Consider the following 12,375-nt stretch of genomic DNA (forward strand, 5'->3'; position numbering starts at 1 on the left):
GAGCCAAAGCTATATTTGAAAACCTGCTCGTGTCTCTGCCTGTAAAGGTAAAAAAGGTCAAGGGAGCCAGCATTGTCCAAAGACATTTTCTGTGGTCATGGGACCAGCATGGCTGTATGCCAAAGGCACATGGATTGCTGTTACCTTCCCATCGCAGTGGCACCTATTAATCTACTCGGATTTGCAGGTGGGCAGGAACTGCTGAGCCATCACACCCCTCATAGCAATGTACTGTTCATGAAAATAAAAAAAAAGGCTGAAGGATCTAGGTCTGCACTACAGAAGGAACAGATGGGGTATTATGAATAGTAATATCAACATTGACAAGTGCTTAAACAGGTTTCGGCTATATACTCAATAATTTCTGACAGGGAGGTAGTTTTACATTGAAATATTAGAAGTGATCCTAACTGAATTACAGTGCAATTAGCTAGTGAGGTTGTGGAAACTCCCTCTTAGAGACTCATAAAGCTAGGATGTCACTACTAATACCTTTTTCAGAACCGAAGTCAGATTCTGTGCTTTTCTATTTTGCAATCTTTCACATAATGTTGTATAATCTTGGTCAAAACAAAACAAAAACATTGAAGAATCTGTACAGTACAGCATCAAATATGACATCACCTATTCCTTTTGAGTGGCTATTTAATACTTTTATGCCTTCACTTTTGTAGAAAGTGCTGAAATGCAAAAGGCGCAACTCCATAGAGATTATTATTAGCAATACTACCAATACAATACCTCTTACAATACCATTCTGTTTATGAGCAGGTAACTTGAGAGTCTCTAACTCTTTATTATAAAATCTATTAGGAACCATTTGTGGATATCAGCCTGAGAAAAGTAGGAATATAATTACTCCTAGAGCATGCCTTCAATCCTGGCGCTCACTTCCCAAGCTCATTAGGCTTATTTGAAATGGGATTATAATGAACTAGCCTCAATGACTTTTCATTAATTTATCAATCACTGATATATCTCTTCTGAGAAAATATATTGAAATAATAAAGGAAATCTTTCAGACATATTCTGTAGAGGGTATTATGTGACCTCACTCTAACAACTCAGCAAATCTTGTTTTGGAGACGACTATACTGATTTAGCCTGGGTAAATTAATACAAGAGCTACAGTATGGATTTAGGAAAGTGCCGAATGCATCCATAATCCATTTCAGAAAATTTAAATTCAGAGTAAAAGTAAACTTCCTTATGTTTACATGTGCAAATCATGACAGGAGACCAGTCTCCATTACATCTTATTACAATTTAAAATCACACTACTGTAGTGTCAGTCTTATGCAAACCATACTCCTCAGAGTCTGCGTTTCCCCATGCTGGATCTCAGCATTAATACACCTTCTACAAAATCTCCAGGACAATCAATCATTCTCTGCCAAAGAAGTCGCTCTTCTCCTTGAGAATCCATCCAGTCAACTTCTTTGCCATTGCTTATACCTGGAAAATTGCAAAGCGCAGTGGTCAGCTGATCTTTTTTTTTCCAATCAGAAAAAAATCATTCCACCATTCATTCTATTCAATATTTCAGAAAAGTCTATTTCACAACATCTGCAAAGATTCTATTAGAGGTTCATAACGCACGGTACTCCAGATTCACGAGAACTATAGCAACTCTTATCAAACTGTCACCTGTAGCTCTGATTTCCACCATTGGTACAGTGTAAAATTTTGTTTCATTTAAAATGAGCAATGTTTACATTTAGACTGGGATGTTGTGTTTAGCTCTAATCACAGCAACCACATATGAAAGACTTAATATCTTAATAACATCTATGTTACAAACTGGAAGCTGTTGCCCTTAAAAAAATAATTCCTAGGCTGAATTCTTACAAGAATAGTGGTATGGAGGATGAAATACTTTGAAAAATAAATCTAAAAACTCCCATTTGACTCTGGCCATCTTATTTTTGTATTAATTATAGGACAAGATCTTAGCCGTCCTTTTTATTGGGAATTCTACTCAGATTTACTTGCTTCTTTTATTAATTTTATTCTTACTATTTATTCTTTTTAGCTTTGCCTTTTAGGCAAACATCAGAATGGGTTATCATAAATACTTTTAAATCAAAGGCAGACAACATTTTCTGGATCAGCCATCAGCCATCAGCCATCAGCCAAGATTTGTTGTTTGCAAAAGGCCTGAGGGCAATGATAAAGACTAATTTTTCCTACCTGTTTTTCATATCATTTAAGAAACCATATTGACATATTTATTATTAGATTTCTAGCCTGTCTTTCATTCAGAAGCTCGAGGCAGCATATATAGGAAGCTTTCACCTTATTTTCCTCCACAATAGAGGTCGGCCGAGAGTAACTGAGTGGTCCAAAGTCAACCTCCATGACCAAGCAAGGGTCTAAAACCTGAGTCTTCTCCCTCCCAATCCAGCACCTTATGCATGGATGAGTGCGTTTACATTCCCAGAAGCTCTGCATTTCCATTTCCCATATTTTTACAATATCTTTTCTGGAAGATATGGAAGGTTTTCCCTATGAGCTGCAAGAAAAAGAGCTAAATGGGCCTCTCAAGGGCTGCTGTCCATATCTAAATATAAAGAGTATTCTAGATGTTCCATTTGTTAGTCTTCCTTTCAATTCCCTTCTATCAAAGGGTAGATCTATCCACACGTACCACTTCCAATACTCAAGCGAACACCTCCCAGGAAAATATTGCTGGCGAGAGACTCCTTGTCCCAAACAGTGAGTTCTACACAGACATTGTGTATATCTCTAGGGTTCAAGCCACTAAAAGTGAATGTATGATTCCAGTGGGGATTCACACTTTTTTTTATTACATGGGTTTTATGCTTCGAAGATTTGTTGTTGTCAGGAAGCAAATATCTAAGAGACAAAAGGAAGGGGGGGAGTAAGAATGTGGAGGTTTGTTAAGAATGTCATAATAATTATAATCTGATTAAACTATCTTAACCCAACCCATTTTTAAAATGTGGCCACAGGCACATCACTAAACAGCTATGTGTGATCCATAGCCCTTCCCTCAAAGGAAAAAAACAACTATAAAAAACTTTTGTCATAAGAGTTGGGCACTGCAACATTCATTGAGCCCTTTTTCTAGAAGGAAAGATTATTTGGAATATTTTTACTTTCTTAAAATGAAACTCTGACATGGAGCGATATTGAGATTTACAAATAATACATAGCCATATAAGCTTATTTTGAGATTGTGGTATTAGCATGTAGTAGGAGGTGAATTATGAATTAGATCTGGACAGCAAATGCAAGATTACATCAGATAACTGAGATTAAGAGATACAATACAATCCTGATATATGAACCGGTTGCCTACTATTATTTTTCCGTTTAAAATATTCAAAATAAGGTGGAAGGAAGTAAAGTTTCCAAAATTCTAAATCTTGCCACCTGATGTTCACGGGACAGTTTTGAGGAAATGAATAGATGATCATATAAGCGATCACCAGGGCAACTGGGATCGAGAATTCCATTGCTAAGCAATGTGATCATAAAGGGTGACATCACACATTACTGGCTCACTTAGCAACCGCAATTCTTGCTGTCTCAATTGCTATCACTGAACAGCAATCTTGTTAAGCAAGGCCCTCATATGATTCCCTGCCAGCTTTCCCATTGACTTTGCTGGTGGGAACATCAGAAATCACAGTCACGTGTCTTCAAAGATGCTGTGACAGCCAGAAACTCTTGGGGACCTATCATAAATCCCTCCTTATTTAGTATCATAATTTTGAACAGTCACTGAACCAATGGTCATAATGCAAGGACTACCTGTATTCAATACAGAAATACTGAACGTCTATTAGCATACATAACCAAAGACAGAATGGGGCAAATCACCCTTTCACAAACGTATCTGAAGTGCCTCCTGATTTCACCGCCATTAAATTCTTGGCTTCTTTGATGACAATTTCCAATATGCCTCCTGATGGTATTTGGGAGGTTGCCTTCTTTTCTTTCTTTGAACTCTTCTTTCCTTTAGAATAAGGGAAACAAGAATGGAGGAATATCTGGATATATGAAGCTTCCATATTTTGCACTGTAGCCTATCCTAAGGTTAATAATGAATATACATCAAACCATGCCTCTTAACCTAGCCACAAATATCTCTGTCCTTTAGAAGAGTATCTTCGAGTGGATTTATGTTCCAGATGCAACTTCAACATATATTTATGGCCGAAGACCAATCACAATAAAAAAACAGCAGTATATAATCTAATAAACATAAAAGGAAATTTTAAAATTGCAAACAAATCATAAAACAATTAGCCACAGTTAATAGCATGAAGGAGGAACAGCATGAAACATAAAAATAGCTATGGCTATTGATGAAATTTTCAACCTTCTTAGAGGTTTTTGAAGAATGGTTACCTAGGAGAAGGATTATAGCCTCCTGGTCACAATGGCAATTAGAGTTGTTAATAGTTGGCCCTATTAAACTTGAGATATAAGTGATGAGGAAAATGATGCTTTTCTGTTTTTACAACATTTATGTTCATTATATTTTAACTCTGGGTGGGTGTCATAAAAAATAATAAAAAGCAAAAAGGTCCACAATAAATCCTAGAGTGATTATTTAAAAATTGGTCAGCACACCCCAAACTCTCTAACTTATCCAAGCATCATTTTTTCTCCTTCCATTCAACCATGTCTGATTTGCAGAAACTGCCTGGACAGTTTTCTTGGCAAGGTTCTTCAGAAGTCATTTATATTGATTGATTGATTTATATTGGGCAATCTCTAAATTTATATATATTTATAAATTTATATACATAAATTTAGAGATTGCCCAATTCACTCACAGAGCGACTGGGTGGAGTACAACTAAAAATATGAAAATCTATGTTTATGGTTTGCCACTGCCACCCTTCCTAGGGTTGAGAGAAAGTGACTGGCCCAAAGCCACCCAGTGAGCTTTGAGCCTAAAGCAGAATTCATGATTTCCCAGTTTCTAGCCTAATGCTTTAACCACTACACCAAACTGCCTCTCAAACACCAATTACTCCATCATTAAAAATAGTTTTCTGGTGGACAGGAGTCTTGAAAAGTAGATTGCCTTTCAATCTCAGAAACCTTCTGCCGGTTTCTCAAGCCTCGGCTGAATTTGGGTGGGCACAGCTGACCGACTTATCAGTTGTTCCCAGGATTCAGACAATCAAACCAACCTTGGTCACCCCAATATATGCAGACACAAAGGAATTTTGAGTAGAAATAATTGGCAGGCTTTTGCAGGACTTTGCATACAATGAAAATGTCAAGTCTTGTTACCCAACAAGATGACATTATAAGAAAATGCTGTTGAATTAGGGAGCTAATGAATTTACAGCTAACAAATCCTGCCCTGGCTTCCAAAAGATATAGTGCTGAAGACAAATAATATAGGGAGATGAAATGATTTGTGGTTTCAAATTCTTTTAGAAAGGAGTAAACCAACTGAACAGCAACAATTTCAGTGTTTTGTAGTGCTGGATTTTTGTTCCTAGTGTCTAAAGAAGACCATGAATTAAAACAATTCAAGGGAAACATTTCTGGATGCATCAAAGGGTTTTTTTTTTTTTTACCTTGAATCTCTCCCAGGGGAAGTGTTAGGTTCCTCTCAGGTGGAGTGTACTGTAAAGCAACAATTAATTCTCCTTTGTACTGCAGCCCAACATCAGTGGCAATCTCCATCTAAAACAAGAAAGTAAAATAGAAGCCTTGTTTAATAAATATTCACTTTTAAGAGCATGTTGCACATTATTTTGAGGTATACATAAAGAGAAGTATACAGATGAAGATGAGTTTCAAATGACCAAACCTCTACTTCCTACACTCTATAAGCTTCCAGCAAGGAAGTAGGAGGGGGTTTTCTTTAAAATCTCCTTTTTGTCTCTCTCTTAAGACAGCCTGAACCACCACAAAGCTTCTTCCAAACTGCCCAACAAATGCCCTCTGTTTGCCTACTAGATAGAGGACAAAAGCGACCAACTTTTCCTCTGCAATGTGGCGGGCGCTGGTGAGACAGGCTTTCTTTTTTGGTGGCCATAGGAATGCAAGTTTAATAAAGAGCTTGGATCACTGACAGGTAAAAGTGGAGCTTTCCTGCAAACCCACTGCTAGTTCTTTAATAGGGACAGAAATGGGAAAAGGGGTCTTACGATGTTCAGCATTGTTCTAATATTTATGTAATTGACAGTAAACCTTGTCACTACAATTCCCATTTAACTCTAAGCTTTATGTAGACTTCAATAATATCATGATGGCTTTGCTATTCCTGTTTTTCTATCAAATTTATCACATTAACATATTTTCAAATTTCAACAAAACAAAATAAATCAGAAATAACTCAAGCATTAGGGTGGGGAGGAAAACAAGAAAAGGAACAAAGGTGAATACATATTAGAACAATTAAATATACAATGGTATCAAGTTTTAAAAAAATGAAACCACGACCACATGGAGACACATACGTTTGGAGAAGGCCAGATGTTTCAAGAAAGAGCCGTAACTCACTATGGTATTTATCTGACCTGAGTGGCTAAAATTCTTCATGAATCCAGGTGCTAAAAACTTGTTAGGATTATTACTTTGACAATATCGGGAGAGTGATAAGTGAGTTAGAGGGCTTCCCCCGAAATAGATATACTTGTCTTCACGTGTAGATGCCTCTTCTCAACAGTAACAAGGAAAAATATGTGATACAGGAATAATCCATTCCTTTTTGGACTACAGAAGCACAGAAGGTAAAAAGAACAGATTTCACATATTAGATCTGTCCAAGCTACAGGAAAACACATTGGCATCTAGAGTTTGAGAGCCACTTGTGATACAGCCTTTGTGGGACATACAATTCTTCCTCAGTAGTTTTACTGTTGTGATGGCTTTAACTTCAAAACTCAAAGAACACTATACAGTGGAATAGACCCATCTTTCAGCTAAGTTGCCTTCAACCTAGTGGATAATTTGGTTGCAATATAAATTTGCATGCCACTTCTCTAAACCAACAGGACCTTCTCACCTTCGGCTGAAGCGTGAACCATTCATCAGCTTGATTTTCAAAGTTCCATGAGTCCAAGGGAATCTCTACTTCTCCCAGAAAGCTGTTACGCCCAAATCTGTCATAATGCCAGACAGAAAGTTGCAGAGTGCGAGTCTCAAGCTGCGTGTGGCTAATAACATACTATGGGGTGATAGAAAAGGAGCATATTTTTAAGGGAAATATTTTTAGGACCCAGTAAATGTGAGTGTATAACTTCTAAGTATATCCAAAGGTATTAACAGGTAATAAATGATGTAATATTGATTGATTGATTGATTGATTGATTGATTGAACTTATATGCCGCCCTATCTCCCGAAGGACTCAGGGTGGCTCACAACAATAAAACAGCTATAAAAAACAGTAATACAAATATTAAAAAAGAATTAAATTACAAAGCCCCATAATTAATTACTAAAACCAATAAATTAAAACAATATTAAAAAAACTCCATCCTCAGTCCAGGTCGGCCAGTTGGAAAAGATACGTCTTTTCCCATCCTACTAGTGCAATTCAAATTATGAGGGGAAATGCATAAAATGTAATTATTCTCCTGAAAACCTGTTTACAAATGTCTTAAACTATAGTCCTTCAATCTCCTCCTGTATGCATATTGATTTTGAAACATTACTCATAATTAAAATAGAAAGAAAATGAACTGGTGATACTAAATTCTCCAAAACTGATAAACGTATTGTTATTAACAAAGTTGTTCTTTAAATTCCACAACTGTTTTACATTTTTTTATCTTTCTTGAATCATGTAATTGAAAATCCTTTTAAAAAACATTTTTGTTTTTTGTGGATTTTTTTTTCCTTAATAATTTCTGACTGTTAGTTTTCTAGCCTTTGGGAATGGGAGGCATACAAATAAGATAGATAGATAGATAGATAGATAGATAGATAGATAGATAGATAGATAGATAGATAGATAGATAGATAGATAGATAGATAGATAAGGAAGGAAGGAAGGAAGGAAGGAAGGAAGGAAGGAAGGAAGGAAGGAAGGAAGGAAGGAGTCCTTGGTGCTCTCTTGAGTTCAGAGTGCACCAAGAACTCTTCATTTCAACCCTGAGCTACAAATATTCTCCTTTAAATAAATAAATGGGAAGCAGATGCCCAGGAAGTACAAGGAAGTGTCAACTTAATGTCTACATTAAGTCCTCAAACAAATTATAAAGAACATGTCTGTGAGCACTTGAATAAGCATACTGCAATTAACAAGAGCAAGCATGGTTTTGTTGCAAACAAATTGTGCCAATGAACCATATTTCCTTCTTTAATAATAGAACTGCAGCTCAGTAGATCTGGAATGTTCTCAGGTTCTCAGCAAAGCTTTTGACAGAGTTCCTCATGACACATATTTTTCTTAATAAACTCATGATATATATATATTTCTTAATAAAGAGACCACCCAGTTATTTTGGAATTGAATGACACAAAAATTTAAAAATTAATTAATTAAAATATGGGGTAGAAGATGCAACTGTTCAATGGCCTCAGTCGCCTGAACAATCTCATTTCATCTTGGACAGAAGAATCGAGTGAAATATCAGTGATTATATTTGATCCTATGCAATTCCAATGTTTATCAATGACTGAGATGATGGGACTGGATGACACAAGGTTTTGTGGATGACACAAATATGGGAGGGTGACTTTAGATGAAACAGAAAAGTCAAAAATATCTAGACAAAGTGGACTGAAATCCCTGAGGAAAGTAGGAGCAAATCACTTACAACCACAACCCAAAAACTACTTGGACATGTCCAGAGACTCACCAGAAACAGCTCAACTCAAGGACATCAACTCAAGGCAGGTACTGTGCAGCTTATAAATAATTTAAACCAACAAACCAGTCAACCAAGAATTTCTCACTTTGACCATAGAGGAAATATTAACGTATATGGTGTAGTCCCAGTTCCTACCTTACCTTAAGCATTTCATTGAATTCTGGATCAGTGCTATTACTTTTGATTTTTGTCTTCCTTTTGCTCTGGCGAGACTTGTCTGGCAGAAGATACGCTTTGACATAACTACAGATTAAATTAATAGACTATCAATTTTGCTAAAAGTTACAATATTAATACACAAACATGTAGATGTCCATATAAAGAAAATTCTTACGTATAAGAATGCCAAAACTAAACCAGAGACATCAGAATGGTTATACTTTAGCTTTATTTGCTCTCTCATGTATTGTGGTACATCAGATGTCTTTGTTTTATGTAGCAAGAGATATATTGGAAATATATACACTTTAAATAAACATATATTTGTGGATACACACACACACACACACACACACACACAGGAACAAACAATCATATGATGCCCCCTCCTACTGTACATGCATTCTGAACACCACAACCAAATCCGAAAGAGTACTCCTGATTTCCTGCCATGCAAATCAAAAAAACAGGTGTCACCTTCCCCAGAAGGTTATTTGTTACCTAGTTCCATATGCTAACACCAGAAATATGCAGTCAGAAATCTACTGAAACACAGAATTCCATACAAACAACGTGAAGTACAGGCTGGAGAATTATTACTCTTCAAAGATTTGATTCACCACAAAATAAGGAACATCAGAGAAGCCCTGTCAGGTCCAGCTTATTCTTTGTCCCACAATGAACAAATGCATGTAGCTGGGAAGTTCACAATCCCAGACTGGAGAGTGATGTTCTTTTCCATTATTGCTTCTCAGGACCCTTGAGAAAGATGGGGCATGCAGTTCATTTTTCAGAATGTAGTAAATTACCATTGCTATGTGTAGCTTGCATGAGTCTGTTGGCTGGAACATTAGGGCTTGTGAAAAGTTCCTGCCTTACTACTCAGGGTTTTTATTCCTACCATTTGTCCTCAGGAAGATACAAGAGGCTTTAGTGTACCTAGGATTACTTTCACTTGTAGAAAATAGGGAAGGAAGGGAACCGGAAAAACCCAAAAGACTCCTCATTCTCCAATCTTAGTGCACTGAAAGAAATCTCTTCTCAAAGAGCCTTCTATTTGCCAGAGAATGTAGAAGAAAAGCTATAATCCTCTCATTTCCCCCACCATTTACTTTTTGGGCAGGAGAAGACAGAAAAATTCAGATTCTTCCTTAAATTAATTATTTTTTAGAGTTATAATTTTAGAGAAAAATTAAGGAAAACTAATTGTTCCACTCTGGTTTCTTTTTATTAATTGTTACTGAATTCACACTACACTTGCCAGAACAACATTGCAGAGAATTATGGTCAGTTGACAATCAGAATTTAAATTTGTATTTTCTAATTGGAAAGTCTTTAGGATAAGAAAAGAGAAGTAAGAATACCGGCACAAGGCATTTAGCAGTAAACCTGGGTTTTTCATTTCACCAAAATTAAATCTTTTCTCACAGGCAGTGTAGCACTGAAGTTATCAAACTGGAAATATATTCATACCAGTTCACCATCTCCAGATTTATTTATTTTATTATTAAACTTCTAGGCTGCCCATCTCCCTGAGCTGATTCTAGATTTCACCAACTGAAGCAACTGTAGATTCTCAAACTTTTCAAGGACTGAAAATGATATGGCTCTTATCTCATTTAAAGTAAAACTTCAATAAGAAGAAACTGTAGGAGAAAGTCATGCTGTCTTTCACATTTTGCAAACTCCAGCACAACGATAAGTAAATGATACTCTACTGTCCTAAACAGTAGATCTGTGGAAGGCAAATCTAACAAGCAAACATAACTAGGATAGTAAATAAATAGAAGTTTAGTTTAAAAAAAGAGATTTGCTTACGGATCTGTTCTTTGTTTCTTTTCATCAGCAATGGCCAAGTTCTTGCATTTTTTTACAAGTATGTTAAGGGCTCCTGTTTTATAGCTGTAGCTGATTTGCAGACAAATTTCACCACTAATGTTCACGTTGCCATAGTCCCCAGTTTCACTGTAAACACTCATCATACTGTTAATGCTGGTCTGAAAGAGAGGAAGCCTATATCAAACTGAGTTATATTCACATACTATTGTTAAACCGTTAATCAGTCATTTCTATTAGGGAAACATCTCACTAAAGAGAAATAGAATTAGCCATTTTTATACTGCAAATGATTCAACCTATATGATATCATGGGTTGGTTGATGGCAAAATTCAATCTCAATATCTCATTGAAGAAACATACCCATTTTACTATACTTGTTCAAATAAGTCAAAGTGTCTTACTCAGTTCTTGCGTACACGCACATCTGTAACATTAAGCTTAGAGATTATCCTAAACTCATCCAATAAACCCATGGATGGAGACTTCAGCGCCCAGTTTATTTTAATTCCAAAATAATTTACTTATGTTTTTAATTAAATAACTTCCTTAACTGATATATATTGTGGTATATCTTACCTTCAGCAAAACATTTGAACAAATACAGGTAATCCTCGACTTAACTGTTTAGCAACTGCTATGACAGTGCTGAAAAAAAGTGACTTATGACTGGTCCTCACACTTACAACACTGCAGTATCCCCTACAGTCATGTGATCAAAATTCAGGCACACAGAAATCTTATTGTATTTAAAACAGTTGGCAGCATTCTGACATCACGTGACCACCTTTTACAACCTTCCCAGCTAGCTTCCGACAAGCAAAGTCAATGTGGGATTCACATTTGCTGAAGCAGCTGTGGCACAAAAAAAAAAGGTTGCAAAATCAGATTCAATTCATTTAACAACCCACTTGCTTGGTGATGGTAGTTCTGGTCCCAGTGGTGGTCATAGGATGAGGACTACCAAGACATGCCAATTAGCACATTCTGATCTGGATGGCACTCATGAGAAGGAAATATATAGCTGGCCTGAAAATCAGTAATGACCCCTCATCAGATCAGATGAAGATATCAAGCAGTGCCAGTCCTGGATCAGTCCTGAGTCCACTACGTTTCAATATTTTCACTAATTATTTAGATTAAGAGGTGCGGGGAATATTTTATCATATTTGGAAATGATACAAAAATGGGTGAAATGGCTAACAGCCAAGAAGGGAGAAGTTATATTAAAAATAACCCTGACAGATTGGAGCAACAAGCTGAATATAACAGAAAAAATGTAAAAGAGAACGATGTGATGGTCTTCATTTCAGACACATAAACCAAATGCAGGATTATAGGAAGGGAGATACCAAACTTATTGATAATCATTGCAATACAAGTTTTTGTGATCACTAGATTACAAATGATAGCTGTATAATAGAGTGGCAAAACAGGCAAGTGCAATGCTATGTGTTTGCATCCACAGAAATATCACTTGCAAGTCCACAGGAAGTGATTGTTGCACTCTACGTCAACAATCTCAGTCTGAACACTACACTTTAACCAGGATTTAGATAAGCTGT

At 36.4% G+C, this 12,375-nt stretch overlaps 1 protein-coding gene across 1 annotated transcript in view; it reads right to left on the reverse strand.

Moving 5' to 3' along the window:
- Positions 1-1,072: 1,072 nt before the first annotated feature.
- Positions 1,073-12,375, reverse strand: part of SYTL5 (synaptotagmin like 5) — a 35,922-nt gene continuing 24,619 nt past the window's right edge. The window contains exons 10-16 of the mRNA XM_083361743.1: positions 10,792-10,970; positions 8,955-9,057; positions 7,004-7,165; positions 5,568-5,676; positions 3,847-3,982; positions 2,648-2,856; positions 1,073-1,455 (exon numbers count right to left, since the gene is read on the reverse strand). Coding sequence (XP_083217869.1) covers positions 1,313-1,455; positions 2,648-2,856; positions 3,847-3,982; positions 5,568-5,676; positions 7,004-7,165; positions 8,955-9,057; positions 10,792-10,970 — 1,041 coding nt within the window. The 3' untranslated portion in view covers positions 1,073-1,312. The remainder of the gene's footprint in view (positions 1,456-2,647; positions 2,857-3,846; positions 3,983-5,567; positions 5,677-7,003; positions 7,166-8,954; positions 9,058-10,791; positions 10,971-12,375) is intronic.

This window comes from Vipera ursinii (assembly GCF_947247035.1).
Source record: "Vipera ursinii genome assembly, chromosome: 4".
Lineage (NCBI taxonomy): Eukaryota > Metazoa > Chordata > Lepidosauria > Squamata > Viperidae > Vipera > Vipera ursinii.